Source organism: Tachypleus tridentatus, chromosome 10 (genome assembly GCF_004210375.1).
Source record: "Tachypleus tridentatus isolate NWPU-2018 chromosome 10, ASM421037v1, whole genome shotgun sequence".
Classification (NCBI taxonomy): domain Eukaryota; kingdom Metazoa; phylum Arthropoda; class Merostomata; order Xiphosura; family Limulidae; genus Tachypleus; species Tachypleus tridentatus.
In genome coordinates this window covers 116226502-116249244 of record NC_134834.1, presented here as the reverse complement: position 1 = coordinate 116249244, position 22743 = coordinate 116226502, and the positions used below count along the sequence as shown (strand labels likewise).

Genomic DNA, 22743 nt, shown 5'->3' with positions numbered 1-22743 from the left:
AGTGAAAATTAATATAAGCCCTGTCTTATTTTCGGAGAAACACGGTAAGGCTGGATAAATAAATTGAAACCATCGGATGTTGGGGGACAGAAAAATAACAGAAGATATAGAAGGTTTTACAAAAGAAAAAAACCTTTAAAATTCATTTATGAGGTATTTTTAATGTTAAAATGGAAATCACCTGACTAAAATTAGTTTAAAATTCAGAGACAAATGTTTTTTGCAGAAATAGATCATAAAAAATTGCGACTTTGGGTGTGTGATATACATGCAATGTTTATTAAAAATTACCAGATTTTGTGGAGTTATGCAAAGTAAATTCAGGATTATAGAATTTATAGTAAACATTGTTTCTCAAATACCTTTTGGTCCTGTAGGCTGACCTGTGCACATACAGAGTTAAAGAAGTCACTTGTCTCTGTCTAGTGTTGCTCAAAATACTGTCTTGATTATTCATTTTCACTAATTTCTTACTTTTGCTGGCTCTAGTCTTCTTACTGCTTACATTTACTGTTGCTGGATTTTGTATTTCATTCTTAACCAGTTGTTCCATATTTTTCTTTTACCACATTCCATTACTGAATTTGAAGTTGGAGATTACAAGACATGATAACCTGTACTTATGTTACTGAAAACATTCTAGTTACATTTGTAAAATAGCTGTAGAAGGCTTAAACTGATGAAACAGTTTTAAATAGGAGTTGAACACACATTCAAAAGGTGAAATACTAATCTATGAACTGACTTACACATAACTTTCCTGGTTTATTACTTATGTCCATCTGTGTATTCAGTCATGTGAGACAACCACTGAATCCACACTGAGATTGTGACCAGCTACTTTTGTGGACATTATCAGTGTTTCAGTTCATTTCTCTTACATGTTCTTGACCTCAGTATTTATTATTCAACTATGTTGTGTGAAACTACCACTGGATCCACACTGTAGATGTAGTCAGCAACCTCCATGGACATGTCCATTGCTTCTCTTCTCTTCCATATTTTTGACCTCTGTGTTAGACAGGATGAAAGCAAAATTCAAATATTAATTATTTTCAATCAGTTGTTTATACCATAAAGTTTCTACTCACCTCTTTCTGTATATATTTATTTCCTACCCTATAAGTGTTTTATATTTCCACTTGGTGTAATTCCCAGAGCGTGTCTCTTTAGGTCATTTTAATACTTCTTAGTGTGGTTTAAGATGTATACATTGTTTTCTTATTTTCTATTTTATGTACTTAGGCTTTTGGAAATTTTGCAAGACCTCAGCAGTGGAAGTAAAGAATTGGACATGGAGAGAATGGCCACTGTGATTCATAGGACTAAGCTAAGTCTGTTACGAAAGGTCAGTAAAAGCAAGGTCACTGTTTAGTATTACATCTTTTTTTAATGTATATTAAGATATTTAGCCCATTTTCTAACATTGTCATGATATAAACATTACTTTGTCCTGTTACAACGTAAAAATATGATTTATCACATCTGTGCTCCTTCTGAATTATTATAGTCCACCATGTGTACCATTCAGTTCTATCTGCTACTTCGACTACTGCTGTTATTTATAATCATTCATTTGTACCGTCTTTCTACAGTTTACTTCTAGTCATTTTCCATCCAATATATATTTGTTTTATTTTAATAATAGCCCATTATGTTCTAGTTTAGAGAAGCCCCCTGCTAGTACAGAGGTAAGTCTACGGACTTACAATGCTAAAATTAGGGGTTCAATTCCTCTTGGTGGGCTCAGCGGATAGCCCGATGTGGCTTTGCTACACGAAAACACCCAAACATGCAGCTTAGAGAAAGAGAAACAACCTAGTGTGGTATGTTCTACTATTGCATGATGTCTGCCATCATTTATGCTTAATACAGTCTTTCTGAACTTGTAATAGTTTTTACTTTACTCTGTTTCTCTCCAACTGGTAAATAACTGAGAGAATTCATTTTGTGAGAATAGCTTTAGCACGTTTAGACACATTTGTTCCTATGTCTGAGAGTTATGACATGGTATGTTGTCCTCTTTGTGTCTTTTTATTTTGTGTGTAAGAATTCATGTTACTCAACCTTTACAATAACAATTCAGTTACAGAAGTGCCTTCATATTAAGTTTTGTTATTATTACCTTTGTTCTCCATCTTGTCTCTTTGTTGACCTTCCACAAACATATATCATAAGCCTTTTGATTAGGTACCTTCCACAAACATACATCGTAAGCCTTTTGATTAGGTACCTTCCACAAACATACATCGTAAGCCTTTTGATTAGGTACCTTCCACAAACATACATCGTAAGCCTTTTGATTAGGTACCTTCCACAAACATACATCGTAAGCCTTTTGATTAGGTATCTTCCACAAACATACATCGTAAGCCTTTTGATTAGGTACCTTCCACAAACATACATCGTAAGCCTTTTGATTAGGTATCTTCCACAAACATACATCGTAAGCCTTTTGATTAGGTACCTTCCACAAACATACATCGTAAGCCTTTTGAGTAGGTACCTTCCACAAACATACATCGTAAGCCTTTTGATTAGGTACCTTCCACAAACATACATCGTAAGCCTTTTGATTAGGTACCTTCCATGTTACACAACCCCTTCCAAACATGTGGTCAGCTTACTGCGTTCAGATTATTTATCTAACTATAATTAAAATAAATTACATAATTTGTTATATATACTCTTCTATGTTTGTGAACCATTTTATTTAGCTTCACATCTCATGTATTTATATCTTAAGTAAACAGATTTTAAGATAATAATATGTTATGTATGAAGATATGCTTCAACATACTTAAAGAAGGTCTTGTAATACGTTGTTCTCTCTTCTATGTAAAATATTTTACTCAACCCAAACATGTGGTCAGCTTCGGTCAGTTACCTTTCTTTTTCTGCATATATATTTCTTGTAATATTTTATAGTAATACAACCATACACTAGAAATCTAATTAATCTTATATCAGAAAACACCATATCTTTACAATAACAGGACGTATTCAGTTAATGCAGTATAAAATTGTTAATATTCATGCCAAATATTCACAACAATTTTTATCAGGTGGAATATTGCCCTCATGAAACTGTTGCCTTTGGTGTTATTGGTGATTTTCTATATGGAAACACAGAGGAAGATGTAAGTATAGAAATATGTTTAACTAAGATTTAACACATAATAATTAGTTATTAAAATCTAATAACTATTAGATAATAGTTGAACCGTATGTACGTGGAGTGAATTTGTTGAACCAAGCAACTACTGGAGAGTTAAATTTTATGTGTCTTAATGAAGTTTAGAATGCTTTCAGTAAACATTACAAGTATGTTTTAAACAAAATTTAGTTTATTTATTCACTTATTTTCAATAAAGATTTATTTGTGAATTTATTGAAACAGAATCTGACTAGTATGATGTTTATGCTAAGAATAAAAGTACATTTTCATTATGCATTTTTCAAAATTTCTTTCCATAACCTCCATTCCCTGCTAAATGAACATCAGACGTTTTTTCAGTAATTTTTTTTATTTAAAAACACACTTCCATTCACATCTTTATCCTGATGAAAGGTTCTCTTCTCTACCAATCTGAGTATTGGTATGAATCTTACCTCATTTGTTCTAGGCCTTTATACCTTTCTATATTGCCCATAGCAACTTAATTGCTTGTTGTTTTCTCCACCTATATCAACATGCCCCCTATACCACAACTGTATATATATAGACTCCCTCTTATTGTTTCCTATTCATGTTTCTTGATGGCAGAAAATTTTGTCAGTTTTACTGCAGATTTATAAGTTGTATGCCTATGTTTCTCATGATTGTTTTCTCATCTCGTTGTGTTTTGGGCTTATTGTTTATTTTTAAACAACAAAATATTCTAAGAGATTTCAGATATGATTTCATACATTCACATATCTGACACAGTATTTTGTTCTGCTCCTGTTCTGCCACCTCTTGAGGGGATGCTCCTTTTCCATAGAGAATATCCAATCTTGCATATGTAGAAGGTCAAAGCCTTGGATGAATTTATTCTTCTGTTGGCTCAGAGGCAAACTTGTGAAGAATCAGGGGTGGACAGGTGAAAATGTGGAGTTTTTTCCTTTTCTCAAATAGCTAATCTTGAACCTTGGATGGACTTCGAATCTTCTGCACTCAGTACATCAAGTTTGTAATATCTTGAGTATTTCTTTTGTGGCTTATGACTCTTCTCATTTGTTAAGGGAAATTAATTTTGTTGGCTACCTAGTCATTCTGTCTTTGACAGACATTGCTGTGCATGATCAAAGATTTGCTGATCAGCTGAGAGGATATATATATGTCTTGTCCTTCCATTTAATAACATCAACATGCTTTAGCTTTCCATTGTTTGGAGAAAATCTCAGCAAAGCTTTTCTCAGACATTCAGTTTTTGCAGGTATTCCAGATTCCATGGAATCTCTGGTGGATGTGGACCATCTCCGCTTTTGATACTGACCTCTTAATATTTCTGGTTTTATACTGGATGGTTTCTTGGTTTACTGTTTGGGTTTCAAGACCTCTAACATTGGCTATGTATTTGATCAGAACACAAAAAAGATTCTGCTCTTATCAGCACCCATTCTTTGCTGATGTGAAGCACCAATAAAGGCATTGGTGACTACCCTATGGTAACCAGTTTTGTGTGGGTTTGACTCTGTTTCTGTATGCGAGGCTTTGTACACTAATCAGTGGGTCATTCAGATTCTGGTGAGTGGATTGGTCCTCATATTCTTCTCTGCTGTTTATCATACCAGTTGTCTTTCTTTTCTCAAAAGATCATTTTATATCCTGTTGCTGAGCACTTGCCATCCTGGAATTTCTACACAAAGATGCCATAGTATGCATTGACTATTCTCTTGAGGGTTTTTATTTCTGTAGTACTGAAGGAGACGAGTGATTGACAACCTGTCGTTGAATTTTTTTGTCTCAGTTGTTTCCTCCAGCTTTCTCAGTTTACCTGGATAGATGTCATTACTTTCCCTTCAGTGGCACTTTGCACCTGGCTTCATTTTTCTTGTCCATACTACTTGACAAAACTTCACACTTAGGCTCTTCTATCTAAAGCTGTGAGAGCTGGGTTTCACTCAAACAAAAGGATAAGTCTGTTCTTACTACCACACAGTACATTATCTGTTTGAGTGTATTTTTCAATTCAAATTTCATTTGGGCTCATCCTTGATGATGAGAAACTCGCTTGAAATAAAAATATATCTTGGAATATCTGGTATGGGTATTAACACTTTTACTAATAAAGCAGATGACCTGTTTTCTGCTTTATTAGTAAAATTGTTTATACCCATACCAGCCATTCTGAGATACATTTGGGTTCATTCTTCTCTTTGCCTACAGACAATGAAACTGGTACAGGTGTCTCCTCCACCAGCACATGCAGTTCTATCTCTTTTGTGTATGTGGCCATCCTTGGAATCATTCATTCAGCTGTTCCCTTTAGTAGTTGTTACAAGACCAATGGAACATTTGTACAGGCATATATGTCAGATTATCTGTTGATTCTCATGGTTTTCAGCTGGCTCAATCTTGTCTAGTGGTTGAACAGGGCCAACACTACAGTTGGTGCCCTTCTCCTGCCTCTATGTCCAGAAGTGCTTCTTTTCATGGATGTTTCTCTATAGGTATTGGACGTTGGTGTAGGGGAGATGGAATTAAAGAACCTTTAGACAGAGAAAGAATCTTCTCTCTATCTCAGTCTTTTGGAGCTTCTAGGTGTTCAACAAACTATGCATCTGGCTTTCAAACTGTTGTGAACAAAGATGATAATGCTTCACTCAGACAATCCTACATCTCAAGGTTGTTTTTCTTTCTTGTCATGTTCCATGTCATGTTCTGTGAATTTATATTTTCCCAACAGATCTCTTTCCACAGAATGGTTGCTTCATCCATAAGTTCTTCATTGGTTCTCTTCTCATCTCAGAATGCCCCAAATTAATGCTTTTACTACTTACTGGAATTCCAAACTTTTTCCATCCTTCTGATCTCCTGTTCTTCACTTTTGGACTTATATTCTGTCAGCAAGGATAGAATGGATCTTCATCTTTATATGTTCTTTCCAGAGTATCTATTATTTAAGGTTCTTGCACTGATTTGCTCCTCATTCTATCGAATCCTTCTGATGGCACCATATTGGTCAGGTCAGCCTTGTTTTCAACTTCTTCAGCATCTTCAGAAGTACCAACCTCCTCTACTTTTTCCATAGCCATCCCTCTTATGTCAGCCTTGGTCTTACATTCTGCATCTAGCAATCACCATTCTCTTGCTTTGCACTTGCATTTACATGGTTCATTGTATGATGTCAGGGATTGACCTCTCAGATGGTATCTTTATAAGCATGGTCCATTTGTTAATCTTTGTTAGATGTTTGTCAGAGGAAATGGTTTAATTATCGACAGTAGTTTCTCAAAAATCCTTCTTATTTTACTATGTCACATATTTCTGTATTTTAGAAATGGTTAATTGATAAAGGTTTGGCACCTTTGTCCATTTCTCTGTATATGACAGTTTTTTTGCTTTTTTAAAAGACTTAAAGTTTTTTGAGTCCACAGTTTTGTCCTTACTTCTGAAATCTTTTTGGGTTATCTCTCCTTGATGCCCTTTCCTAATTACTAATTAGAATATTTCAATGGTTTTTCATGCCTTATATCATTCATCGTTTAAACCTCTGGCGTAATATTTCACATGTTGCCATTTAGTTATATTTACAATCTATATTCACAGAACTATTTACCATTCCACTCATGTTTTATTGTATCCTGATTGGTTCTTTCTTCCCAAAACTTTGGCAGTTAGAGAAGGGCATTAGGCTTTTTCTCCTATCTATTTTCCTTCCATTTCTTGTGGTTATGATCACTTGGATCTAGATTGTCTTTAATGCTTAGTTCAGTTACATCACTGTTTGTTTACCTGTTAGGTTCCTAATGTGTTACATGACTTACTCCATGCTGCTTTGATAGGTTGGATTTAACAGCTCATGCACATTGTTTACTCTGAGCTTTCATCGAAGGAACAGCAACTTTTTGGGGGTCTCACCTCATTACATGTGCCGCATCTCAATGTCTCTAGTGGAGTGGGTGTGTTGCCCACTGGAGGAGATTGCACAAGCTAGTTTGTGGAACATACTGAATATTGGTTTATCTAATTATTTACGTGGTTTGGGAGTTGTCTCCTCTGCCAAGTTTAGGCAAACCCTGTGGCTGTTCTACCCACCTTGGCTATATTGTAAAAGAGGTGAATTACTTCATTTCTTTGGTGTTTATTTGTATTATTTTTCAGGGACCCTCTCATCACTTTCATTTGAATCTCACTCTGCCCAGTCAGGTATGTTTATTTTAAAATCTACTAGCTATCAGTGGACCATAAAAAAAAAAAAAGTTTATGTTAGCTACAAGCTCTGAGATAGGATGTTTCATGAGATGACTTTTTGTACTTTGTGGATGGTAAACAATTTTAACACAAATACAAATACCCAAATTGACTGCCACTTATGGACTAATATGAGTAAAGCTTAAGAGAATTTTTTCCATTCTTTCTGACTCCTAGATTGAATAATTTGTGGTCAGTTTGCTTTACAAAATAGAGAAGAGAATCACCTATTGCACTGTGTCCAGAGCTTTGTTCCTCTGGACTCCCCAGTGTCATTATTACACTCCTAATTTCTCCTAGCGGAGCATGGGAGTTCCTCCCAGTTTTCAGTTGCTGGATTGGAGGACAAAGGTTTGTTTCTTAAACTCATTATTCCACTCAAGGTGAATAGTGCTAACCTGGGTGCCCTCCTACAAATAACCCTGGATGGCTTTACTCAGGAGCTTCCTCATAATTCTGGTTGAGAAATGACTTTGCTTTCTGATTAAGTTGAGCTGGCCATTTTTTTTGGTCATTATTTTCATTTTAGTGATCATGGAAGAGAGTTGTCAACTTTTTGCAATTCCAAACATAGAGCATTAATTTCTGCGCCATTGGTTGGACTTCATTTCTTCCACATTTTCCTCATAATTCAGGAGATAGGAGTTGTTGCCTTACCTGTTAGGTTGGAGAGTTAGTATTTTGGTTTTTCTGTTTCCACAGGTTGAGTGAGGCATGACAGGTTCTCTAATTATAGGTTCACTATATTGCATTTTGCACTTTTTATATTGATGCAAGGGTTTGTCCACTTGTTATTTTATTCTATTTATAATTCCAGTGGCTCGACATCAACATTCTGTAACTGTCAGGTTGGGAGTCAATACCACATTACTCATCAAGAGTTAATATTCCTTGGATCTCAGTTTAGGTACAACAATCCTATTGCTCTAATGATAAAATGTGAGACATTGCCTGTACAAATTTGTATTCTTCTAACAGAATTTATATTTTGCCTCTGTGACCAGTCAGTCTTTACCATCCAGGAATTAGATTTCATGTTATCTGGTCAATGAGCATACCTTTCAAGAAGTATTGTTGACCCCACTAATTTACTATTACTATATCTCATCTTTGCACAGCTCTTTTATATCCAGACAACTTTTGTGTGGATCTTACTCTCACTGTTCCCCTCTACCTTGTCTATGTGGGGTTATAGCTATGGTATAACACTCACCTTCTTTCTGTGTGGGGTTCTAGCTGTGGTGTAATACTCATCTTCTTTCTATGTGGGGTTCTAGCTATGGTATAATACTCACCTTCTTTCTATGTGGGGTTCTAGCTATGGTATAATACTCACCTTCTTTCTATGTGGGGTTCTAGCTATGGTATAATACTCACCTTCTTTCTATGTGGGGTTCTAGCTATGGTATAATACTCACCTTCTTTCTATGTGGGGTTCTAGCTATGGTATAATACTCACCTTCTTTCTATGTGGGGTTCTAGCTATGGTATATACTCACCTTCTTTCTATGTGGGGTTCTAGCTATGGTATAATACTCACCTTCTTTCTATGTGGGTTCTAGCTATGGTATAATACTCACCTTCTTTCTATGTGGGGTTCTAGCCATGGTATAATACTCACCTTTCTATGTGGGGTTCTAGCTATGGTATAATACTCACCTTCTTTCTATGTGGGGTTCTAGCCATGGTATAATACTCACCTTCTTTCTCACCCTTTCTTCCCATGATATGACAGGTTTTGAGTCTACTAATTTGACCCATCTCAAAAAGTGAAGAGGAAGTAATAATGGGGAGCTTATATGTGGATGTGGAATGGGGAAACATTGTTGTATGTAGAAAGAATCACAAAATTGAAATTGCTATGGGCAGTATAGAGAGATATAAAGGCCTAGAGCAAGTGAAATTCATACCAGTGTTTAGATAAGCAGAGAAAAGAAACCTTCACTGGAATAAAGCTCAAATGTGAGAGGAAGTAAGCATTATCAGAAATACATTTTTGATTGTAATCAGTGAGGAACACACATAGTTAGAATGCCACTTGATGTAACCTGAAACTTTGTTGGCCTTCATGTAATCAGTGAGGAACACACATAGATAGAATGTTACTTAATGTAACCTGAAACTTTGTTGGCCCTCATGTAATCAGTGAGGAACACGCATAGATAGAATGTTACTTGATGTAACCTGAAACTTTGTTGGCCTTCATGTGATCAGTGAGGAACACACATAGTCAGAATGTCACTTGATGTAACCTGAAACTTTGTTGGCCCTCATGTAATCAGTGAGGAACACACATAGTTAGAATGCCACTTGATGTAACCTGAAACTTTGTTGGCCTTCATGTAATCAGTGAGGAACACGCATAGATAGAATGTTACTTAATGTAACCTGAAACTTTGTTGGCCCTCATGTAATCAGTGAGGAACACACATAGTTAGAAGGTCACTTGATGTAACCTGAAACTTTGTTGGCCCTCATGTAATCAGTGAGGAACACACATAGTCAGAATGTCACTTGATGTAACCTGAAACTTTGTTGGCCCTCATGTGATCAGTGAGGAACACACATAGTCTGAATGTCACTTGATGTAACCTGAAACTTTGTTGGCCTTCATGTAATCAGTGAGGAACACGCATAGATAGAATGTTACTTGATGTAACCTGAAACTTTGTTGGCCTTCATGTGATCAGTGAGGAACACACATAGTCAGAATGTCACTTGATGTAACCTGAAACTTTGTTGGCCCTCATGTGATCAGTGAGGAACACACATAGTCAGAATGTCACTTGATGTAACCTGAAACTTTGTTGGCCCTCATGTGATCAGTGAGGAACACACATAGTTAGAATGTCACTTGATGTAACCTGAAACTTTGTTGGCTCTCATGTAATCAGTGAGGAACACACACAGTCAGAATGTCACTTGATGTAACCTGAAACTTTTTTGGCCCTCATGTGATCAGTGAGGAACATACATAGTTAGAATGTCACTTGATGTAACCTGAAACTTTGTTGGCCTTCATGTGATCAGTGAGGAACACACATAGTCAGAATGTCACTTGATGTAACCTGAAACTTTGTTGGCCCTCATTTGATTAGTAAGGAACACACATAGTTAGAATGTCACTTGATGTAACCTGAAACTTTGTTGGCCCTCATGTGATTAGTAAGGAACACACATAGTTAGAATGTCACTTGATGTAACCTGAAACTTTGTTGGCCCTCATGTAATCAGTGAAGAACACACACAGTTAGAATGTTACATGATTCAACCTAAAACTTTATTGACTGTCCACACTCCCAGTGCCCAATATATTACTTTTTATAGTATTTTTGATTTAAGGTGCAATAACATGGAATGAAAGAAGTTGTGAAAACTTACACAGCAGTAAAAATAAAGCTGTCTGTGATTTTATTTTGTGTTTTTCAACTTTCACTACACATGATGTTGCTGTAGCTACTGTTAAGATAGAAAGAGGTCTTATTTGTTTTTTTACTTTGATCTTTCTTTATTAACATACCAAGACTGTGTATGAATAAATAAATGATGTATGTAAAAACAACACTTACTACTGCTACTCCAGAATCTACTTTACTACATTACTCTTTGGACTGATTGTCCAGAATTAAATAATGTAAACAGTTATTGAAATAGTAAAACAGAATAAACTATAATTTATATATGACCTTCTAACTAACTTATGTGACAAAAAAGGTTACTTACTACAGCACTAACTTCAGTTTATAGTGAAACAAATCTGTTGAGAAATGGTGTATTTTACTAAAATATATTAATATAAAGATTTCATAATCCTGTACTTCACACTCTGAATTTTCTGGTTATTATAAACAGAATATAATAGGATCTTAAGGTAAACATTGGCAAATAAACATGAATAAATCAGTAAAACATGAAGAATTTTGAGGAGATTTGACTGTGAATGTAACAAATTTATTGATATCTTGGAAAATAAAGAAAGTGGAAGGTTCTTATTTTAAACTCTGGCCCTTCAGTGTCTATAGTTGTTTTTTTTTAATTGTTGGACCTTCTGAAACCCATATAAAGTAAGAAAGAAAATCTAACATGGAGTTTACAAAGAGAGAGAGTGTGTGTTTTCACAAACCATAGAGACATTTGTGATTGTACTTAAAAGTTTCTTTTTTTAAGTTAAATAATTAAAACTTGTATTAAAATTTATATTATAAACTACTACCACTACTAGATAAATTATTCTATTAGTTTCCAGTTATTATATTTTTTTAATATTCAGAAAAGTTAACAACAATATGTTATTTAAATGCATCCAGTTAGAACACAGAGTCCACCAGATACCACTTGTCAATTCATTGGCAGTTAAAGGGAGAGAATACTGGATCAACTTGTTGAGGAAATATTTACTAGAAGCACCTATTGTTACAGTAAGTGTTGGTCTAGAGTGATGTTAAAATTTAACATGTTCTCAATAGAAGTAAGAGAACACTGGATGAACTGGTTAATGAAATCTTTACTAGAAGCACCTTTTGTTACAGTAAGTGTTGGTCTAGAGTGATGTTAAAATTTAACATGTTCTCAATAGAAGTAAGAGAACACTGGATGAACTGGTTAATGAAATCTTTACTAGAAGCACCTGTTGTTACAGTAAGTGTTGGTTTAGAATGATGTTAAAATTTAACATGTTCTCAATAGAAGTAAGAGAATACTGGATGAACTGGTTAATGAAATCTTTACTAGAAGCACCTGTTGTTACAGTAAGTGTTGGTCTAGAGTGATGTTAAAATTTAACATGTTCTCAATAGAAGTAAGAGAATACTGGATCAACTTGTTAATGAAATATTTACTAGAAGCACCTATTGTTACAGTAAGTGTTGGTTTAGAATGATGTTAAAATTTAACACGTTCTCAGTTGAAGTAAGAGAATACTGAATGAACTTGTAAAGGAAATATTTACTAATTTTAGGCTTGATATGCTCCTTCATATGTTTGAAATGAAATGTTTCAACTTTCACTGTCTTTCTTCACATCAAAACAAACATGAATCAATAAAGTAGGAGTTTTGAAGTTTGGTGATATTGTCTTTTATTTAACATATTTTAAAATCATACACACTAAGATTTGTGGTTTGTTGATTTAAGATTATTTCTGATTTTATTTCTCATATGATGATAAATGTTATTTCTTATCTTCAATGAAGTTGAAGATCATTTTATATTAAAATAGTAACTACATATTATAAAATTAAGTAATGTACTTGATTTTTAGATAATTGGAGAACCTAGTGCTACTATGTCAGAGGAAATGAGCCAGGAGGAAAAGAAACGTATTACTAAACAGAGTGAGATGCTGAAAGAAGAGGGGTTAAAGAAAAAATCTGAGTTGTTTGCAAGAGCTAAAGAAAGTAATGAGGTTGGTGATTTTATTAACATCTTTTGTCAGAAGCTTATAAGTTGAAAAAGCATTATGGAATAAAGACTTTTCTAATTTTAGATTGAACCTCCCCAAGAGGTGATTACTAGTGTGTCTCTTCCGCCAACTTCAGCAATTCAATTTCATCCAATATCTCGAAGTAGCAACCACAACGAAGATGAGTTGGACAACATTCCCAGCTTTAGTCTGAAAGGCATGCCTTGTCGCTTCCAGCTGGATGACACTCACACTAACTTTGTCAAGGTGAGAAACATGTTAAATAGTGAATACTATCTCATATGTGATTATGTGTGGGTTGTTTATGTTATTTAGTGGGATGTGAACTGTGGAATGAACTATTTAAATGGCTTTGATTTCCTTGTGGTCAAATGAATTATTTGTGGTTGCTGAATTATATGAAATAACAATGACTCTCACATTGGTAGTTACATTGTATTCATCTCTTGCCTTTCCTTATGAACATGATACTTTACAATTGCAGCTGTCTGTCTTATGGTATTCTAATTCTAGCAAATTTCCCTGTTGGTAGATGCTGTAGATTAATAGAAGGCTTGCCAGGAAATGCTTTGAAAAATGAAAATCTCTATTCAGTTCTAATAGTCTTACCTCTGAAACATTGAAAACATTTCCCTAAACCTTTTTGAATATTCTTGCAAAACATGCATCACTTACCCATAATTCTCTACTTTTGCACCTTCCATTGGACTTGTTGTGTTAATGTCAGATGTTACGTAAGATTCACCTGTAACTTGCGTTTTCTTGTTGACAGTTGTGCTGTTCAATTCACTCAGAGGTTCTTTTTGATGTAGTTATTTTCACTATTATCATATTTTCTTTAACTTAATTGGAGGCTTTACTTGTGCAATTTTTAACTAAGGTATAGAGCCAGTTGTAGTTGTCATTTCAATCTGGTGTTCTGTCATGCTTGGGGGAATGCTGATATTTCTATAGAGAATCATGACCATGTGAGCACTCTTGGTGTAATTCTGTTTTCCAGACTGTATTGAGTCTCTAAATTTCCTTTATATCAGTTATGGTACATATTGTTTAGCATGTAACTAGTTCCATTAGATCTGCAATATTTCTCTCTGATTCTTTTGATCTTCTGTTGTTGCAAGTGTTTTCCAGAACTACCCTTCTGTATATACTTATTTGATGAGCCACTGACATATGCATTCATATGCTTCATATTCCCTTTCATTCTAAAAGTTTGGAGCCTCAGTTTGGTTCTTGAAGTTCTCCCAGATGGTTTATATTTTAATCTGTTATGAGATTTCTACCATTCACATTTTGTTTTAATGAATTCTGAGTTATTCATCTTAACTGTTTAAATCAGGTTGACATATCTACTTTTATTTATTTCTTATATATCTCGCTTCTGTTGCTGATCGCCACATGTTTCTTTATCTTTTTTGTATATCTCACTTCTGTTGCTGATCGCCATATGTTTCTTTATCTTTCTTGTATATCTCACTTCTGTTGCTGATCACCATATGTTTCTTTATCTTTCTTGTATATCTCACTTCTGTTGCTGATCGCCATATGTTTCTTTATCTTTCTTGTATATCTCACTTCTGTTGCTGATCACCACATATTTCTTTATCTTTCTTATATATCTCACTTCTGTTGCTGATCGCCACATGTTCCTTTATCTTTCTTGTATATCTCACTTCTGTTGCTGATCACCATATGTTTCTTTATCTTTCTTGTATATCTCACTTCTGTTGCTGATCACCACATGTTTCTTTATCTTTCTTATATATCTCACTTCTGTTGCTGATCGCCACATGTTCCTTTATCTTTCTTATATATCTCACTTCTGTTGCTGATCACCACATGTTTCTTTATCTTTCTTATATATCTCACTTCTGTTGCTGATCACCACATGTTTCTTTATCTTTCTTGTATATCTCACTTCTGTTGCTGATCACCACATGTTTCTTTATCTTTCTTGTATATCTCACTTCTGTTGCTGATTGCCACGTTTCTTTATCTTTCTTGTATATCTCACTTCTGTTGCTGATCACCACATGTTTCTTTATTTTTCTTCTATATCTCACTTCTGTTGCTGATCACCACATGTTTCTTTATCTTTCTTGTATATCTCACTTCTGTTGCTGATCGTCACGTTTCTTTATCTTTCTTGTATATCTCACTTCTGTTGCTGATCGCCACATGTTCCTTTATCTTTCTGGCTCTAAGATGCTCATTTCTTAATCAGCTGATCTTTCTCTATATGTACTGGTTTCAGTTTTCTGTTCAGAATCAGCAGAAGTTCATTAATGGTTTGGGATCTCAATTTATGACCATCATTCACATCCACTCATACTTTTAGTGTTGAAGTAAGCAAGGTTGGTGTTTCCATGATGATGAGAAAACCCACTTGTAGAGAAAAATATATATGTAAAAATGGCTGGTATGGGTTGAGAATTTGTTTTATATAAAAAACCCATACCAGCTGTTTTTACATACATAAGGTTGATGTTTATGACCCACTGATTATTCTGTTCTGGGTGACTCTTGTTTTGATTTATTCACATAAATTTTGTTTCATCTTTGAACTCCCTGCTTGGTGTTCCTTATCAGTATTTTACAAATACGAAACTTGTCATTATGGGTTTTTACATTGAAAATATAGCTGGTTAATGTCTGTGCCAATTCTCTAAGTAAGAAAAGCTTGTTTATATAGTGATATTTAGAAAATATTGTTTGTTTTTGTGTTGTGTAATTCAGTGTTGAATCCTTCAGAAAATGGTTTGTCATTACCAATTTTCATATATCAAGACATCATGAAGTATTGATTTTGTGTAAAAATTCCATATGCATTTATTAAAATCTTGTGATGAAGAATCTAAAATTTTTTTTTCTGTTTTTGATGAGGCACTGACATAATGGAAAAATATGAAAATGTTTGTTACTATTATGCAGGAAGTTTGGAATTATCAAATTTAGTGCTAGTCTAGGCACTGTTGAGATCAGATTAACCCTTTTGTGACAGGTTCAGTAAATAAACACGAGTCTGTATACACACTTGCATACATTAAGTATTTGTACTAGAAACTTTTGATGCAGTGTATGTATCTTCACAAAGTTTGGTAGACTTCTAGTAAGGATTGCAAGTGTTTTCTACATAAAAATCAGATTTTTTATTTAAGTATGTTTTACTAAAGATTTGTTTATGAAAATATTGAGTCTGTTTTGTTGCTTGCTTTAGTGTTAAGTGATTTTCATGTTATGATTAAAAACAACTTTTCGTAGTCACAGAAATTTCAAATATTATTTGTGTAACCTATACAACTTCCTGAATACGTTTTCAATTGTTTGTTTTTCAGTAAAACTATATTTTGTCAGTTATTTTTCCTCCCCTAACTATGTGGGTCTGTAAATTTAACCAATCTCTTGACCACTAAAAAAAATTTGGAAATCAATATAAATTGTTTTTTGTTCTAGAAGAACTGCTAATGACTACTCAAGAACAAAAATGGTTAAATCTTGTAACATTATATATTTATTATTATGTACACCTTCAAGTTGTGTCTTACATAACTTTATTGATGCGGTAAAAGTACACTCATGTTACCACATTTAGTAATATAAAACTGACCTTTAGTCTCTACAAAGTGATTCTCTTTTGGCTGTTGGTTGGTGGATCAATAATATTTTGTAATATGCAGCCATATTTCAATTATTATACATTATATACGTATATAGTTTCTTACCATTTAGAAATATGTTATTGAACTTACTGTTCTATATTTTAAGAAAATGTAAATAAACAAGTAAAACAAACATTTCTCTTCTAGCTACTAACTCTGATATCAACTGCTGCATGTCATTGGTTTCTACGACTTTTAAAATTGTGCACATGGAAGATGTGAAATTAAATTTTTTTTAGTTTATATATTAGTAATAAAACATTAAGTAAAATAAAACAAAATCAAAAGGAAGGACTGCATTAAAAACAGCAAATTCAGATCTCTGACTAATGTTAGTTTCTTATAAACAAAAACAAGCTGAAACAAAAATAAATAATTGTACCAGTTTAAAGGATCCCCAGGATACAGGTTATAATATGGGATATAAAATATACTCTAGGTTTTGGGAGGTGACTATGGAAGTAGAACCTACAATCTTAACCTCTGTTTACCAGTCTCACATAAAGAAATAAAATAAAGGAATAGCAATAGAAATCAGGAGAATGAGATGTGGGTACTCAAGCCCACAACATCCCACATCTCTATCATCCTTCACTGCCTGCTGACACTTGTGGGAAGGTGACTGATCTCCAAAGTAAAGAATATAAAACAATGAATAAATACAAATAAGGTTCTAAGTAAGTTAAATAAACTTACCTGCGGAAGTTAGCATTCCAGACCCTATTATGATGGTTAGGCACTAATTAGTAGTTCAGTAAATGAATTATGCTAGTTGAAGGGTCACAACCAGTTTTTAAACTAACTAGTATAACTCCCAGTCACCACTGTTGTAACTATCAATATTCATAATCCAAACAAGCCCTGATATTCACATAAAAGTAGTGCCAAGTTGTCTTATGATCCTAGTTACAACTAAAATACTTATCAGAAAGTTTTAGTATAATTTATTTATTTTAATAATTTTATTTCAAGTTTCTGTAGTAAATCCATTGAATATTAATTTTTGTATCAATATTTTAACATTAATGATAAAATATTGTAATTTGTTACAAATTTTGAATAATTTGAAGTTATAATCCTTATAACAGAAAAGTGTAGTACATTACTTTAAAAGAAGGTGAACCATATATTGGAAAAGAAAAATATTTTCTTTTATCAAAAACATTTATGTTGATATCCTTATCAATTATGTTAATTTCTAAATTAAGTAATGTGCTTTTATATTAGATATTGAAGTATTTTCAATTTCTAAATCTACTGGAAATAAATAATGTTATTAACACTATTTAAAATTAGATGTTTGTGATGTCAAAATATTAAGTCTATAGTTTCATATAAATTAGGAACTTAAATTAATATTATTAACAAACAAGAACCTCATATCTTGTTATTTTGCTGAGATGAGGCTTATTTACTAAATCAACACAGTGGCCCCATTCACCTGTTAATATTTTTGGTAACAGTCCCTTATATGCACTTACATCAATGTATGACATGTGAATAACCAGTTTACAGCTTAGAATGTCTCTACCTGTTGGTTTTCTCAGCCATTGTAATCTGTTAAAAGTCTGCCATGTTCTTTTAAATGAACATTTCAAGAAGGTAGACATTAGTTTGCTAGAAGTTTCATATTTTTTAAAATCTAAATAGAACTTGGTTACTAAGCTTAACAAATTATAGTGGAATTTTGTGGTATCAGTATAGTTATTTATGATTTTTTGGTTATTCAAATGTATATATAATATATAAAAAATTTGTTTGATATCCTCCATGTAAGAAATTTTAAAAGGCTTAGCAATCTGTGTCCAGCAGCAACCAAGTTCAAAGGTTGTAGTGAGAAGAGATAATTGTTTGGTTTTCTTCTTGATTTATTGTTCTAATATTTTAAGAAAAGTAAGTTTAATAATTTATTTCTAAATAGTAAAAATCTGTATACATATATAATGTATAATAATTGCAATGTGACTGTATATTACACAATACTAGTCCACTGAAACACAGCCAAGACAGGGAAGACTAAAGGTTAGTTGTATATTATTGGATACATACCATGAGTGTACATGCACCTCTTCAATGAAGATATGTAATGTTATTGACATGACTGGAAGGTCAATATGATAAATAATAATAAATATGCGAAGCATTATGAAATCCAAGCTACTTAGACTAAATATTTGTGTTTTCATGTTATAATATGTAGTCATTCTAGCACGAAAAATACATACTTTTTATTTATTTCCTAATTTTAAGTGACAGTTCTTATATAGTTAGAGTATAAAAACAGGTATAAAGTCTTACTGAAAACAAGTGTTTGAAATGTATTTAGGAAGTTTTAAGAGATTACACAAATAATATTTGACATTTTTGGGACAAAGAAATGTTTTTCTCGTTGTTACATCAAATCATTTTGCAATCAGACTATTAACAAAACAGACTCTGTTTTCACACACAAATCTTCAGTAAAATAATTCTTTAAAAATCTGATTTTTGAATACAAAATACTTGTAATCTTTACTAAACATCTACCATATTTTGTGAAAATACATGTGCTGTGTCAAACGCTATAGTGCAAATACTTAGCATATGCAAATGTTTATATGAATTTGTCTATATTATACCATGCCTATAGCAAAAGAGTTGAACCAACATCTCAAAATAAACAAAAGTAAGTTAAATTATTTTTGGTATTTTTAGTTTACACATCAACTTCTGAAGGTAGTCTTTCTACACATGCACTGCACTATTTATATTGAGATTTTCTGAATATTACCTGTCATTATGCTCAGAAAATGTTACATATATTTCTGTATTATCATTTACTTAAATATTGCATATTTTTGAAAACTACAGTTCTTCAAAATTTAATGCTTTTTACATGTAAAAAATGTTTTTTTTATTGCTTGGTGCTGATAACACATAATGAAAGCTTAAAATCCAGTTATCATGTGACAAGATATTTTATTTGAGTTTAAAAAAATAGCTGTTCCTAGTACAACTATACTACTAAAATAATTTTTCTTGTTAGATGTTTGTTCTGATGGACACTAGCAAGGTAACGGTTGATTTACGACTTTATCTCCCTTTGCTGATGGAACTGATTTTAGAATCTCCATTACTTCGTGATGGAAGTAAGTCATATTTAGATACTTTTGTTTTCACCAATGTATCTTGTTCAAGTAATCTCTTCAGATCCACACTGAACACATGTGGAGATCACATTTCATAAATTTAATGAAACTTGAATTTAAAAACAATCATTTGAAACTTATATGCCATGTAAACATAGATCAGTATTTGTATGTACCTTTAACTTGATAGCTATAATAGAATCATTTATGTGACACATGCTACTTTTAGTAGAAAAAAACAGTTACAAAAAAATATGTGGGAATCAGCTATCAGTCATTAGAACTTAACATTTATGTTAATCACATTTTTTTTATAACTAGATATAAGTTACTCTCTAGTTAGTATCCTGTGTTTTCACAGTTGTCAAGGTTTCTTTTATACAGAGAGGCTTACACTCACATACTAAAGGACTTAATTGAATAAGCCACTGATTCTCAAATAATAGTCTTCCTAACAAAACATTCACACACCCAAATTTCTAGTAATAAAGAGAATATGCCCAGGTCCTTGAATTACTGAAAATGTTGAAAGACAAAATTTATATCATAGTTCTGGAAAAATCCTGAAATTTCAGATGTAATGAAAAATGCTTTATCACGTACTTGGTTTCATTCATAAAAACAAATTAAACAAGCAAAAGTTTGAGTAGTGGAAACAGTTTTGTTACATTTTACATTCATGACTATGAATTTTGTTTCTGTGTTTCACGTTATGGGTCAATAAGACCCGACAGGAACACCTCACAAGATCTAATGTTTTTTATATTTTCTATATGAATTGTGCTTTTCACAAGACCTAAGACTTTATATTTTATGTAGGAACCTTGTGCCTCAAAAGACTGTTTATTTAATTATTTATATTGCATATTAATTTATAGAAGGCATATTCATACAAGAAATAAACGACCTTATAACACCAAAATGTTATTTTTAGTTAACCCTTTCACAACGGGCTCAGTATTATACACACAAGTTCACATACACATTTGCACACATTAAACTTTTCCATTATAACGTTTGATACAGCACGTATCTTCACAAAATTTGGTAAACTTTAGTAAAATTATTAGTTTACAAAAAAAAATCACTTTTTAATGAAATATTTTTACTAAAGATTTTGTGAAATTAGTCTGTTTTGTTACTAGTCTGAGTGCAAAGTGACTTCATGTTATGCATGATTAAGAAAACAATTCTTCATTTCAAAAATGTTAAATATTATTTGTGTAAACTCTAAAATCTTCTAAATACATTTCACACGTTTGTTTTCAGTAAGACATATTATTTTTTATACTCTAACTGTGTGATGTCTGTCACTTAACCAACCTTGTATCAGTCATTAAAAAATTAGGAAGCAAATATAAATTATGCTGTTTTCATGCTAGAATGACTACACGAAAATTATAGATGAATTATAACATGTTATAATATTATGACATGAAAATACAGATGTTTAGTCTAAGTAACTTAAGTCTGATAAATGCTATTTATGAAAATATATATATTTTATCATATTGACCTTTCAGTCATGCCCAATTAACACTGGATAACTTTTAACGATGTGGTGCACATGCACTCAGGTCACGAACCTAGTAATATAAAAGTGACCTTTAGTCTTTCCTGTCTTGGCTGTGTTTTAGTAGACTAGTATTTTGTAATATACAGTCACATTTCAATTATTATACATTAAAGGTATATATAAAGATTATTACTATTTAGAAATAAATTATTATAAACATATTTTTTTTTAACTATAGAACAGTAAATCAAAAGTAAAGCAAACAGTTATTTCTTTGTACTTAGTTGTTGCTGTTTGTAGGTTGCTAAGCCTTTTAAAATTTCACTGTGGACAATATCAAACAAAATTTGTTTTGAAGTTTTACACATACAGTTGAATAACCAAAAATTCATGAATAACTACACTGATACCATAGAATTTCACTGTAATTTGCTAAGCTTAGTAACTAAGATGTACTTAGATTTTAAAAAATAGGAAACTTTGAGCAGACTAAAGGCAACACTCACCTTATTGAAATCCTGGATCGAAAGAATGTTGTAGCATTTTCACAGATTAAAATGACAGGGTAAACCACCCTGAGGACATTCTAATCTGTTGATTAGTTAGTCACGTGTCATATATTGAAGTAAATGTGTATAAGGAATTGTTTAAAAAAATGGAAGGAGTGAAATGAGGCCATTGTTTGATTCAGTATATAAACTGTATCTCAGCAAAATAAAAATATCTGATGTTCTTATTTTATATTCTAGCTTGATAATATTAGTAAGTCAATTCCTAATTTGTACTAAACTACAGACTTAAGTATTTTGATGTCACAAAAATCTAATTTTAAACATCTGCATTCAACATACCATATGACTCACTAAAATCTAAATTTAAATACATTCTTTTAATATTTACTTAAAAATTAAGAATTTAATTCATATACAATATTAAAGTTTAAATTATAATCTACAATTTTATTTCAAACTTATTGACATAAATTCATAAAGTAGTAATTCAGTAAAATTTTGATAGTCAACAAAGAAGGTGACACAGCTTTTGAACCCTGACCCATTGCAAAAGGGTTAATTAAACACTCAAAATTTCACTTTATAGCTTCTTTAAGAGTGTTCATTAAAACACAAACTAAAACTGACAGTACATAGTTTGAAACAGTTACTATGTAAATGATAAAATCATTTAGTTTGTAATATTAAATGTTGTGTAAAGTTTATATCCTGATTAGTTGTTTATAAAATAATATTCTCCAATATAATTACATGAAAGCAGTGTTAGAACAACATGCATTTTGCTGGTCACACTCTTAGGTAGTTACTGTATACACAGGTAGAAAGGGACCAGACCAAGGTATGCTTTCTGCTTTCAGTTTATGTTTTAGTCAATGCTCTTGAATAAATTATAAAGTGAAACATTTAGTGTTTAATTAAATGAAACCACAGTTTGGTGTCATATTTCTGGTATTAAAGACCCAGGACTTTTTATATTCCGTGTATGAATTCCAATATGGTACTTCAACTGACTAGGTTATTCTCATTCAGATCTGTTCTCTCTGTGTGAACATTTTCTTTATGCATGCCACAAGCCTTGTGTGCCCTCCCTGTTGTTGGAATTACTGTA

At 32.5% G+C, this 22743-nt stretch overlaps 1 protein-coding gene across 1 annotated transcript in view; it reads left to right on the top strand.

Moving 5' to 3' along the window:
* LOC143230139 (uncharacterized protein C05D11.1-like) overlaps positions 1-22743 on the top strand; it is an 84171-nt gene that overhangs the window by 39243 nt on the left and 22185 nt on the right. The window contains exons 9-14 of the mRNA XM_076463202.1: positions 1246-1348; positions 3066-3140; positions 11707-11817; positions 12659-12802; positions 12884-13066; positions 19505-19607. Of these exons, the coding sequence (XP_076319317.1) occupies positions 1246-1348; positions 3066-3140; positions 11707-11817; positions 12659-12802; positions 12884-13066; positions 19505-19607 (719 nt within the window). The remainder of the gene's footprint in view (positions 1-1245; positions 1349-3065; positions 3141-11706; positions 11818-12658; positions 12803-12883; positions 13067-19504; positions 19608-22743) is intronic.